This window comes from Bufo bufo, chromosome 10 (assembly GCF_905171765.1).
Source record: "Bufo bufo chromosome 10, aBufBuf1.1, whole genome shotgun sequence".
NCBI lineage: Eukaryota > Metazoa > Chordata > Amphibia > Anura > Bufonidae > Bufo > Bufo bufo.
The window spans coordinates 7,312,610-7,326,255 of record NC_053398.1 but is presented as its reverse complement, the minus strand read 5'-3'; the positions used below and the strand labels follow the sequence as shown (position 1 = coordinate 7,326,255).

Genomic DNA, 13,646 nt, shown 5'->3' with positions numbered 1-13,646 from the left:
ATCATCATTGGATCAGACAGTAATCCCCAGACGGTCAGGATCCAGGTCACCGTACAATATGGCTCCATATTTCTCAGGCACTGTGCGGATGCTGACGGCGACATCTCCCCATTTACAGAACTGAATCATAAAACAGCGACCTGGTGATGAGCGCATGGATCAGCTGTGTCCATCTTACCGGACACTTCTGTACACAGGACCCACAATCCCTCCTCTGCATCCATCTCACCGGATGATTCTGTACACAGGACCCACACGTCTGTAGAGTCAGTTTACATACTTTATTCTGGTGAAAGGTCTTTAAGTTCTCCTGCAAAATGTCTTGAGAAACTTGGGAATTCATTTTTCCTTCGATGATAGCAATCCGTCCAGGCCCTGACGCAGCAAAGCAGCCCCAAACCATGATGCCCCCCACCACCATACTTCACAGTTGGGATGAGGTTTTGAGGTTGGTGTGCTGCGCCTCTTTTTCTCCACACATAGTGTTGTGTGTTTCTTCCAAACAACTCAACTTTGGTTTCATCTGTCCACAGAATATTTTGCCAGTACTGCTGTGGAACATCCAGGTGCTCTTGTGCAAACTGTAAACGTGCAGCAATGGTTTTTTTTGGACAGCAGTGGCTTCCTCTGTGGTATCCTCCCATGAAATCCATTCTTGTTTAGTGTTTTACGTATAGTAGATTCACTAACAGTGATGTCAGCATATGCCAGAGACTTTTGTAAGTCTTTAGCTGACACTCTAGGATGATTCTTCACCTCATTGAGCAGTCTGCGCTGTGCTCTTGCAGTCATCTTTACAGGACGGCCGCTCCTAGGGAGAGTAGCAGCAGTGCTGAACTTTCTCCATTTACAGACAATGTGTCTTACCGTGGACTGATGAACAGCAAGGCTTTTGGAGATACTTTTATAACCCTTTCCAGCTTTATGCAAGTCATCAATTCTTAGGCTACTTTCACACTAGCGTTCGGGGCTCCGCTTGTGAGCTCCGTTTGAAGGCTCTCACAAGCGGCCCCGAACGCATCCGTACTGCCCTAATGCATTCTGAGTGGACGCGGATCCGCTCAGAATGCATCAGTCTGGCAGCGTTCACCCTCCGCTCAGCAAGCGGACACCTGAACGCTGCTTGCAGCGTTCGGGTGTCCGCCTGGCCGTGCGGAGGCAAGCGGATCCGTCCAGACTTATAATGTAAGTCAATGGGGACGGATCCGTTTGAAGATGACACAATATGGCTCAATCTTCAAACGGATCCGTCCCCCATTGACTTTCAATGTAAAGTCTTAGAATTTTTTCTAAGCTATAATGCAGACGGATCCGTTCTGAACGGATCCAAACGTCTGCATTATAGGAGCGGATCCGTCTGTGCAGACAGCAGACGGATCCGCTCTGAAAGGTAGTGTGAAAGTAGCCTTAATCGTAGGTCTTCTGAGAGCTCTTTTGTGCGAGGCATCATTCACATCAGGCAATGCTTCTTGTGAAAAGCAAACCCAGAACTGGTGTGTGTTTTTATAGGGCAGGGCAGATGTAACCAACACCTCCAATCTCATCTCATTGATTGGACTCCAGTTGGCTGACACCTCACTCCAATTAGCTCTTGGAGATGTCATTAGTCTAGAGGTTCACATACTTTTTCCACCTGCACTGTGAATGTTTACATGGTGTGTTCAATAAAAACATGGTAACATTTAACTCTTTGTGTGTTATTAGTTTAAGCAGACTGTGATTGTCTATTGTTGCGACTTAGATGAAGATCAGATCACATTTTATGACCAATTTGTGCAGAAATCCATATCATTCCAAAGGGTTCACATACTTTTTCTTGCAACTGTATGTACCGTTTAGTCCAGGTCAGGACTGGCAGGGCGGCTGGGACTTATAGTTCTCCAGCGGAGTAGAACATGTCCTACCGATACTTCTTCCTGGACTGAAGAGGCTGAGAACAGATAATAGGCTGTGGCTGGATCTACGGGCTATGGTGTTCAGTTAGAGGTGGGGCTGAAGGGGTTAATGGCGGCGCCGCTGATCCCCTCCCCGTGGGCGGAGTCCTCCCCCTCCTGAATAATCAGTGAAGCTGCTCTTGTTGCTCTCTGCAGGTACAAAGTCTGAATGAGAACTAAAGTCCCAGGACTGAGACACAACATGGCGGAAGATCACTTATGGGACCCCCCCCTCCCCCGTACGTTATAAGACTATTACAAGACACTCAGTGAGTGACCGCTAAAATAACAGCACTGCCTCTGAGGTTCTGCAGCAGCTGAGGATATGAAATTTGTTCACACTTCGTTTGTTGGTTAAAGGTGAATTGCGTTATGGATTCCGTTACCACGGACCATGACGGAATGTACAGTATAATGGAGGCATTCCGTCATAATAGAAGTCTATGGGCTGCAAAACGGATCCGTCCCGTTTCCGTTATGCAGGGAAGTCATCTAAAGGCATTCCGTCATAGAATTGCGTTATGGTCCGTGGTAATGGAATCCATAACGCAATTCACCTTTAACCAACAAACGAAGTGTGAACGAATTTCATAAGAGGAAATTCGCTCATCTTTAGCTGAGGTCATAGGGCCCCCAATGGTAATGCCCAATCAGAATACCACCTAAAGGTAATGCCCACTTAGTGTCCCCCAACCGCAATGCCCACTTACAGTGCCCCCAACGGTAATGCCCTCTTACAGTGCCCCCCAACGGTAATGCCCTCTTACAGTGCCCCCCAACGGTAATGCCCTCTTACAGTGCCCCCAATTGTACTGCCCAGTAATGCCTCCCAATGGCAATGCCCAATCAGAATACCCTCTAAAGGTAATGCCCACTTACACTGCCCCCAATAGTAATGCCCACTTAGTGTCCCCCAACCGCAATGCCTACTTACAGTGCCCCCCACCAGTAATGCCCTCTTACAGTGCCCCCAACCGCAATGCCTACTTACAGTGCCCCCAACCGCAATGCCTACTTACAGTGCCCCCCACCAGTAATGCCCTCTTACAGTGCCCCCCAACAGTAATGCCCTCTTACAGTGCCCCCAATTGTACTGCCCAGTAATGCCTCCCAATGGCAATGCCCTCTTACAGTGTCCTCAAAGATAATGCCTATTCAGAGTGCCCCCCAATGGTAATGCCCACTTAGTGCCCTCCATCAGTAATGCCCACTTACAGTGCCCCCAATGGTACTGCCCAGTAATGCCTCACAATGGCAATGCCCTCTTACAGTGTCCTCAAAGACAATGCCTATTCAGAGTGCCCCCCAATGGTAATGCCCACGTAGTGCCCTCATCAGTAATGCCCACTTAGCGCCCTCCATCAGTGATGCCCACTTACAGTGCCCCCGCAGTGTTATAGGGACTCTGTGGATGGCACTGGTATGGGGACCCTGAGGCGCACTTTTACATAGGGGCACCTAAGCATCCACTGTATCTAATCCTGTCCTGTGACACAGGTGGGACCAGCACTCAGGGCCGGCTGCAGTATTCTCAGGTGACAGGTGGCGGCGGCCGCAGTCAGGGACAGTCACGTGGTGCGGCTCTTGCACTTTGTTACATTGTTACCTCGGGCAGCGGGGGCGCGCCGGTTGGCGGGAGCGCGCCCCTCCTCCGGGACCCGGGCGGGGGGTGAAGATGGCGGCTGAGGGCGGCGGGAGGGAGAGTTTGCCCGAGGACTGGTCGTACGGGGTGTGCGCGGACGGTCGGGTGTTCTTCATCGAGTAAGGCGGGAGGAGGGGGCGGGCGCAGGGCGAGGCGGGCTCCGGGACTAACTGTCTGTCCTCTCCCCGCAGTGACCGGAGCCGGAGCACCACCTGGCTGCACCCCCGCACCGGAGAGCCCGTCAACTCCGGCCACATGATCCGCTCAGGTACTCGCCGCTCCCCCCGGGGATCAGGAACCCCCAACCACCTACCTGAGGAGTATTAGTAGTATTAGGACCGCCCCTGTTACTACCTACCTGAGGAGTATTAGGACCGCCCCTGTTACTACCTACCTGAGGAGTATTAGGACCGCCCCTGTTACTACCTACCTGAGGAGTATTAGGACCACCCCTGTTACTACCTACCTGAGGAGTATGAATACCACCCCTGTTACTACTTACCTGACAAGTATTAAGACCTCCCCTGTTACTACCTACCTGAGGAGTATTAGGACCGCCCCTGTTACTACCTACCTGAGGAGTATTAGGACCACCCTTGTTACTACTTACCTGAGGAGTATTAGTAGTATCAGGTTAGGACATTCCCACCTGCTACTACCTACCTATTACTATTAATACTTATACTCGGTATAATACTTATACTATAGGTATGTAGCAAGAGGGTACTGTCCTGATACTAATACATGGCATATCCTAATACTACATACCTGAGGAGTATTAGTAATATAAGGACAGGAATGCCTTACTACCTACCTAAGGAGTATTACTGTTATCTGTATAATACACGCCTTCTCCAACTACATACCTCAGAAGTATTATAGGTACAGCACCCTCCAACTACCTACCTGTGGATTATTAGTAGTACAAAGACAGGACCTGAACTACCTACCTGAGGAGTATTAGTGCTACCATTCCTCATCTGCTCCAATCTCATGTGGAGTATTAGTGGTATCATTCCTCATCTGCCCCAGACTCCTGTGGAGTATTATTGTTATAATTTCCCCTCTGCCCCTCCCCTGTGGAGTATTAGTGGTATTATTCCTTGTCTGCTCCAGTCCCCTGTGGAGTATTAGTGGTATTATTCCTTGTCTGCTCCAGTCTCCTGTGGAGTATTAGTGGTATTATTCCTCATCTGCTCCCGTCTCCTGTGGAGTATTAGTGGTATTATTCCTCGTCTGCTCCTGTGAAGTATTAGTGGTATTATTCCTCGTCTGCTCCAGTCTCCTGTGGAGTATTGGTGGTATTATTGCTCGTCTCCTGTGGAGTATTGGTGGTATTATTCCTCGTCTGCTCCAGTCTCCTGTGGAGTATTAATGGTATCATTGCTCGTCTTCTGTGGGGTATTAGTGGTATTATTCCTCATCTGCTCCAGTCTCCTGTGGAGTATTAGTGGTATTATTCCTCGTCTGCTCCTGTGAAGTATTAGTGGTATTATTCCTCGTCTGCTCCAGTCTCCTGTGGAGTATTGGTGGTATTATTGCTCGTCTCCTGTGGAGTATTGGTGGTATTATTCCTCGTCTGCTCCAGTCTCCTGTGGAGTATTAATGGTATCATTGCTCATCTGCCCCAGACTCCTGTGGAGTATTATTGTTATAATTTCCCCTCTGCCCCGTCTCCTATGGAGTATTAGTGGTATTATTCCTCGTCTGCTCCAGTCTCCTTTTGGAGTATTAATGGAATCATTCCTCGTCTGCTCCAGTCTCCTGTGGAGTATTAATGATATAATTCCTCATCTGCGTCAGTCTTCTGTGGGGTATTAGTGGTATCATTCCTCATCTGCCCCAGACTCCTCTGGAGTAATATTGATATAATTTCCCCTCTGCTCCCTCTCCTGTGGAGTATTAGTGGTATTATTCCTCGTCTGCTCCAGTCTCCTGTGGAGTATTAGAGGTATCATTCCTCATCTGCCCCAGACTCCTGTGGAGTATTAGTGGTATCATTCCTCATCTGCCCCAGACTCCTGTGGAGTATTAGTGGTATCATTCCTTGTCTTCTTCAGTCTCCTGTGGAGTATTAGTGGTATTAGGACCGCCCCTGTTACTACTTACCTGAGGAGTATTAGTAATATCAGGACAGGAATGCCTTACTACCTACCTAAGGAGTATTACTGTTATCTGTATAATACACGCCTTCTCCAACTACATACCTCAGAAGTATTATAGGTACAGCACCCTCCAACTACCTACCTGTGGATTATTAGTAGTACAAAGACAGGACCTGAACTACCTACCTGAGGAGTATTAGTGGTACCATTCCTCGTCTGCTCCAATCTCCTGTGGAGTATTAGTGGTATCATTCCTCATCGGCCCCAGACTCCTGTGGAGTATTATTGTTACAATTTCCCCTCTGCCCCCTCCCCTGTGGAGTGTTAGTGGTATTATTCCTCGTCGGCTCCAGCCTCCTGTGGAGTATTAGTGGTATTATTCCTCGTCTTCTCCAGTCTCCTGTGGAGTATTAATGGTATCATTGCTCGTCTGCTCCAGTCTTCTGTGGGGTATTAGTGGTATCATACCTCATCTGCACCAGACTCCTGTGGAGTATTTTTGTTATAATTTCCCCTCTGCCCCCTCTCTTGTGGAGTATTAGTGGTATCATTTATCATCTGCCCTGTCTCCTGTGGAGTATTAATGGAATCATTCCTTGTCTGCTCCAGTCTCCTGTGAAGTATTAGTGGTATCATTCCTTGTCTTCTTCAGTCTCCTGTGGAGTATTAGTGGTATCATTTCTCATCTTTAGTGGTATTAGGACCGCCCCTGTTACTACCTACCTGAGGAGTATTAGGACCGCCCCTGTTACTACTTACCCAAGGAGTATTAGTAGTATCAGGTTAGGACATTCCCACCTGCTACTACCTACCTATTACTATTAATGCTTATACTCCTCAGGTATGTAGCAAGAGGGTACTGTCCTGATACTAATACATGGCGGTCATATCCTGATACTACATACCTGAGGAGTATTAGTAATATCAGGACAGGAATGCCTTACTACCTACCTAAGGAGTATTACTGTTATCTGTATGGAACCCACCTTCTCCAACTAAATACCTCAGAAGTATTATAGGTACAGCACCCTCCAACTACCTACGTGTGGATTATTAGTAGTACAAAGACAGGACCTGAACTACCTACCTGAGGAGTGGAGTATTAGTGGTATTATTCCTCGTCTGCTCCAGTCTCCTGTGGAGTATTAGTGGTATTATTCCTCATCTGCTCCAGTCCCATGTGGAGTATTAGTGGGATTATTCGTCACTGCTCCAGTCTCCTGTGGAGTATTAGTAGTATTATTCCTCATCTGCTCCAGTCCCATGTGGAGTATTAGTGGGATTATTCGTCACTGCTCCAGTCTCCTGTGGAGTATTAGTGGTATTATTCCTCATCTTCGCCAGTCCCCTGTGGAGTATTAGTGGTATTATTCCTCATATGCTCCAGTCTCCTGTGGAGTATTAGTTGTATTATTCCTCGTCTGCCCCCAGTCTCCTGTGGAGTATTATTGGTATCATTACTTGTCTTCTTCAGTCTCCTGTGGAGTATTAGTGGTATCATTCCTCGTCTGCTCCAGTCTCCTGTGGAGTATTAGTGGTTTCATTCATCATCGGCCCCAGACTCCTGTGGAGTATTAGTGGTATCATTCCTCATCTGCCCCAGACTCCTGTGGAGTATTATTGTTACAATTTCCCCTCTGCCCCCTCCCCTGTGGAGTGTTAGTGGTATTATTCCTCGTCTGCTCCAGCCTCCTGTGGAGTATTAGTGGTATTATTCCTCGTCTGCTCCAGTCTCCTGTGGAGTATTAATGGTATCATTGCTCGTCTGCTCCAGTCTTCTGTGGGGTATTAGTGGTATCATACCTCATCTGCACCAGACTCCTGTGGAGTATTTTTGTTATAATTTCCCCTCTGCCCCCTCTCTTGTGGAGTATTAGTGGTATCATTTATCATCTGCCCTGTCTCCTGTGGAGTATTAATGGAATCATTCCTTGTCTGCTCCAGTCTCCTGTGAAGTATTAGTGGTATCATTCCTTGTCTTCTTCAGTCTCCTGTGGAGTATTAGTGGTATCATTTCTCATCTTTAGTGGTATTAGGACCGCCCCTGTTACTACCTACCTGAGGAGTATTAGGACCGCCCCTGTTACTACTTACCCAAGGAGTATTAGTAGTATCAGGTTAGGACATTCCCACCTGCTACTACCTACCTATTACTATTAATGCTTATACTCCTCAGGTATGTAGCAAGAGGGTACTGTCCTGATACTAATACATGGCGGTCATATCCTGATACTACATACCTGAGGAGTATTAGTAATATCAGGACAGGAATGCCTTACTACCTACCTAAGGAGTATTACTGTTATCTGTATGGAACCCACCTTCTCCAACTAAATACCTCAGAAGTATTATAGGTACAGCACCCTCCAACTACCTACGTGTGGATTATTAGTAGTACAAAGACAGGACCTGAACTACCTACCTGAGGAGTGGAGTATTAGTGGTATTATTCCTCGTCTGCTCCAGTCTCCTGTGGAGTATTAGTGGTATTATTCCTCATCTGCTCCAGTCCCATGTGGAGTATTAGTGGGATTATTCGTCACTGCTCCAGTCTCCTGTGGAGTATTAGTAGTATTATTCCTCATCTGCTCCAGTCCCATGTGGAGTATTAGTGGGATTATTCGTCACTGCTCCAGTCTCCTGTGGAGTATTAGTGGTATTATTCCTCATCTTCGCCAGTCCCCTGTGGAGTATTAGTGGTATTATTCCTCATATGCTCCAGTCTCCTGTGGAGTATTAGTTGTATTATTCCTCGTCTGCCCCCAGTCTCCTGTGGAGTATTATTGGTATCATTACTTGTCTTCTTCAGTCTCCTGTGGAGTATTAGTGGTATCATTCCTCGTCTGCTCCAGTCTCCTGTGGAGTATTAGTGGTTTCATTCCTTGTCTTCTTCAGTCTCCTGTGGAGTATTAGTGGTATCATTCCTTGTCTTCTTCAGTCTCTTGTGAAGTATTATTGGTATTATTCCTCGTCTGCTCCAGTCTCTTGTGGAGTATTAGTGGTATCATTCCTTGTCTTCTTCAGTCACCTGTGGAGTATTAGTGGTATCATTCCTTGTCTTCTTCAGTCACCTGTGGAGTATTAGTGGTATCATTCCTTGTCTTCTTCAGTCTCCTGTGGAGTATTAGTGGTATCATTCCTCGTATGCTCCAGTCTCATGTGGAGTATTAGTGGTATTGGTCAGCTAATTGCATTTTCTTGTGTCGCTCTCTGTATTTTTGAGGTTCGTGGTGTTTGCCGCTCCTTCATCTGACAGATCTGACTTGAGTCGTCTTGTGGCTGATTTGCTGGTGGTGGGTTCCTCCTGGGCACAGCGCGCTCTGCTAGGATTGTTATCTGGCGTCTGCACTGCTGTTACGGTAAAGTCGCAGACACCTGGAGAACGCCCTCCACTGACAACTATTGCTGCACCGGTGCCGGGTTGTCACCTCCTGATGCCATGTTATGGTGTGGCGCCTCTTTGGTGCTGCTCCTGCAACTGGAATGGAGCTTGTTAAAACGTCCCCTCATTTACAGCGGCGTCTAATGCAGATGTCGTCCTTTAATTGGACGCGTTACAGTCCGTAATTCCCAGGGATCCAGTAAACCAGTTGTGTGTCGGACCAGTTGTGTGTACTGGAATTGTATCTTTTATCGCAAACGCAGTAACTGTTAAGCCCTTTCCCCTTTATGTTGTATGTATGTGTCACAGCTGAGTTACTGGCATGTTGTCAGGTGAGATATGAAACCAAAACCCAAGAACCCAAACTTAATGCACCCTTCACATACCCCACCTAGAGTCATTGGATATCCTGTTCTGATCCTGAGTTACTCCAGAGCTGCACTCACTATTCTGCTGGTGGAGACACTATATACATACATACATTACTTATCCTGCACTAATCCTAAATTACATCCTGTATTATACTCCAGAGCTGCACTCACTATTCTGCTGGTGCAGTCACTGCTTACATACATTACTTATCCTGTACTGATCCTGAGTTACATCCTGTATTATACTCCAGAGCTGCACTCACTATTCTGCTGGTGCAGTCACTGTGTACATACATTACTTATCCTGTACTGATCCTGAGTTACATCCTGTATTATACTCCAGAGCTGCACTCACTATTCTGCTGGTGCAGTCACTGTGTACATACATTACTTATCCTGCACTGATCCTGAATTACATCCTGTATTATACTCCAGAGCTGCACTCACTATTCTGCTGGTGCAGTCACTGTGTACATACATTACTTATCCTGTTCTGATCCTGAGTTACTCCAGAGCTGCACTCACTATTCTGCTGGTGGAGACACTATATACATACATACATTACTTATCCTGCACTGATCCTAAATTACATCCTGTATTATACTCCAGAGCTGCACTCACTATTCTGCTGGTGCAGTCACTGCTTACATACATTACTTATCCTGTACTGATCCTGAGTTACATCCTGTATTATACTCCAGAGCTGCACTCACTATTCTGCTGGTGCAGTCACTGTGTACATACATTACTTATCCTGTACTGATCCTGAGTTACATCCTGTATTATACTCCAGAGCTGCACTCACTATTCTGCTGGTGCAGTCACTGTGTACATACATTACTTATCCTGCACTGATCCTGAATTACATCCTGTATTATACTCCAGAGCTGCACTCACTATTCTACTGGTGCAGTCACTGTGTACATACATTACTTATCCTGTACTGATCCTGAGTTACATCCTGTATTATACTCCAGAGCTGCACTCACTATTCTGCTGGTGCAGTCACTGTGTACATACATTACTTATCCTGTACTGATCCAGAGTTACATCCTGTATTATACTCCAGAGCTGCACTCACTATTCTGCTGGTGCAGTCACTGTGTACATACATTACTTATCCTGTACTGATCCTGAGTTACATCTTGTATTATACTCCAGAACTGCACTCACTATTCTGCTGGTGGAGTCACTGTGTACATACATTACTTATCCTGTACTGATCCTGAGTTACATCCTGTATTATACTCCAGAGCTGCACTCACTATTCTGCTGGTGCAGTCACTGTGTACATACATTACTTATCCTGTACTGATCCCGAGTTACATCCTGTATTATACTCCAGAGCTGCACTCACTATTCTGCTGGTGGAGTCACTGTGTACATACATTACTTATCCTGTACTGATCCTGAGTTACATCTTGTATTATACTCCAGAGCTGCACTCACTATTCTGCTGGTGCAGTCACTGTGTACATATATTACATTACTTATCCTGTACTGATCCTCAGTTACATCCTGTATTATGCTCCAGAGCTGCACTCACTATTCTTCTTTTCTTCTCAGATCTGCCCCGTGGTTGGGAGGAAGGATTCACAGATGAAGGCGCCAGTTTCTTCATTAAGTAAGTGCTCTGAGGTCTGATTGGATTATAATGCTGCGTGGCGCCCGCTGGTCTTTCTGTTGTCATGACGTTGGATGACCAGTGTGCACAGAACCGATGACCCAGGTATAATTGGCGGGGTACTCCCCTGACTCCTCCCCCGTGGCCCGCACCGTGGCTCTCTTGTTTTCGCACTGCTCTTTTCTTTATCCGCAGTTTTCTGTCGGTGGTGAAGTCTCCCCGTGATGTGTGTAATAGCCATGTCCTCCGTGTGTCACCGTTATGGTGCCGGGGGCGGGGCTGTGATCTGGTGATGGAGGCTGCTCTGACTTATCCCTCCATTGTCCAGTTTTCCAGCTGCAGCTTGCAGTGTAAAGCATGGAGGTTTTCATGCTGGTTGTCATGGTTACATCCTGGACCCCTGCGGATGTGGTCAGTATTGGGCATTCTCCTGCGCACCGTGTCACATGAGGAGAAGTAGACACAGGACGTAGCTATGGCGACCAGACTGACGCTCATGACCGTCTGTGGCGCGTATCTCATAGGAGTGCGTTTTGGTGATTTGTTGGCCACGCCCCTTCACACGTCTGTGTCTGTGCTCAAATCAGTGATGCGTCTGTGAAGCTGTCCGTGAAGGATCCGTGTTAAGTCCGTGCATCTCCTCTTAATGATCCGTGAAACATGGATGCAACGCGGATGGCATTCGTGTTGCATCCGTGGTTTTCCCAGACCCGTAGACTATAATGGGCGTGATTGATCCGTGCTAAAAACACTGATGTCTGATAACACACATTACAAGGAATGGGGACGTGTGCTGTCCGTGGAGAACACCGACATGTGAATGACGCTTTAGGCTGTGGGTGGGCAGGACATGCTTAGCTGGTGGGGAAGGGGCTGGTGTTACATAATTTCTCTGGGTTTGCTGGGACTTGTTGTCCGTCGCATGCTGTGAACAGTTCTCTATTTTGGCGCCGGTTGTTGATGTCAGGTGTTTGCGTGCCTCGCCCCCCCACGCCCTCTGTGTGTTGTGTTTAGGGGTTTGGACGCTATGGAGATGGGCGCAGGCTCTGTGAGCTGACACACCCCTTGTGCACACAGATGAAGGGTTAATGATTTGTGACCTAGAAAGAATAGGAGGGGACAGGGGGGAAGGGGGATAGGAAGGGACTGGGGGTGTGCCCCGGGGCAGGGAATAGGAGGGGACAGGGGGGGTGCCCGGGGGGGGGGGTAGGAAGGGACTGGGGGGGTGCCCGGGGGGGGGGGTAGGAAGGGACTGGGGGGGTGCCCGGGGGGGGGGGATAGGAAGGGACTGGGGGTGTGCCCCGGGGCAGGGAATAGGAGGGGACTGGGGGGGTGCCGGGGGGGATGGGGATAGGAAGGGACTGGGGGTGTCCCCCGGGGCAGGGAATAGGAGGGGACTGGGGGGGTGCCGGGGGGGGGGGGGGTAGGAAGGGACTAGGGGTGTGCTCCGGGGCAGGGAATAGGAGGGGACTGGGGGGGTGCCGGGGGGGGGGGGGGATAGGAAGGGACTGGGGGTGTGCCCCGGGGCAGGGAATAGGAGGGGACAGGGGGGGTGCCCGGGGGGGATGGGGATAGGAAGGGACTGGGGGTGTCCCCCGGGGCAGGGAATAGGAGGGGACAGGGGGGGTGCCCGGGGGGGATGGGGATAGGAAGGGACTGGGGGTGTCCCCCGGGGCAGGGAATAGGAGGGGACTGGGGGGGTGCCGGGGGGGGGGGGGGGGATAGGAAGGGACTGGGGGTGTGCTCCGGGGCAGGGAATAGGAGGAGACTGGGGGGGTGCCCGGGGGGGGGATAGGAAGGGACTGGGGGTGTGCCCCGGGGCAGGGAATAGGAGGGGACTGAGGGGGAATAGGAGGGGACTGGGGGGGTGCCTGGGGGGGGGGGGGGGGGGATCGGAAGGGACTGGGGGTGTGCCCCGGGGCAGGGAATAGGAGGGGACTGGGGGGGTGCCGGGGGGGGGGGGGGATAGGAAGGGACTGGGGGTGTGCTCCGGGGCAGGGAATAGGAGGAGACTGGGGGGGTGCCCGGGGGGGGAAGGGATAGGAAGGGACTGGGCGTGTGCTCTGGGGAAGGGAATAGGAGGAGACTGGGGGGGGGCCCGGGGGGGGGGGGGGCATAGGAAGGGACTGGGGGTGTGCTCCGGGGCAGGGAATAGGAGGAGACTGGGGGGGTGCCCGGGGGGGGGGGGGATAGGAAGGGACTGGGGGTGTGCTCCGGGGCAGGGAATAGGAGGGGACTGGGGGAATGCCCGGGGGGGGGGGGGGAATAGGAAGGGACTGGGGGTGTGCTCCGGGGCAGGGAATAGGAGGGGACTGGGGGGAGGGGGGAATAGGAGGGGACTGGGGGGGGGGGGAATAGGAGGGGACTGGGGGGGGGGAATAGGAGGGGACTGGGGGGGGGGAATAGGAGGGGACTGGGGGGGGGGGGAATGGGGGGGGACTGGGGGGGGGGGGAATAGGAGGGGACTGGGGGGGGGGAATAGGAGGGGACTGGGGGGGGGGGAATAGGAGGGGACTGGGGGGGGGGAATAGGAGGGGACTGGGGGGGGGGGAATAGGAGGGGACTGGGGGGGGAATAGGAGGGGACTG

The 13,646-nt window shown here is 50.0% G+C and overlaps 1 protein-coding gene across 6 annotated transcripts in view; it reads left to right on the top strand.

The window, feature by feature from the left end:
* Window positions 1-2,104: 2,104 nt before the first annotated feature.
* Window positions 2,105-13,646, top strand: part of PLEKHA7 (pleckstrin homology domain containing A7) — an 83,733-nt gene continuing 72,191 nt past the window's right edge. For 4 of the 6 annotated variants that reach the window (XM_040410185.1, XM_040410181.1, XM_040410184.1 and 1 more), the window contains exons 1-3: window positions 3,562-3,695; window positions 3,768-3,844; window positions 11,001-11,058. In XM_040410185.1, coding sequence (XP_040266119.1) covers window positions 3,610-3,695; window positions 3,768-3,844; window positions 11,001-11,058 — 221 coding nt within the window. In that variant the 5' untranslated portion in view covers window positions 3,562-3,609. Of the gene's footprint in view, window positions 2,204-3,561; window positions 3,696-3,767; window positions 3,845-11,000; window positions 11,059-13,646 lie in introns of those variants that run through there. The other 2 variants (XM_040410182.1, XM_040410188.1) reach the window with 2 other exon arrangements.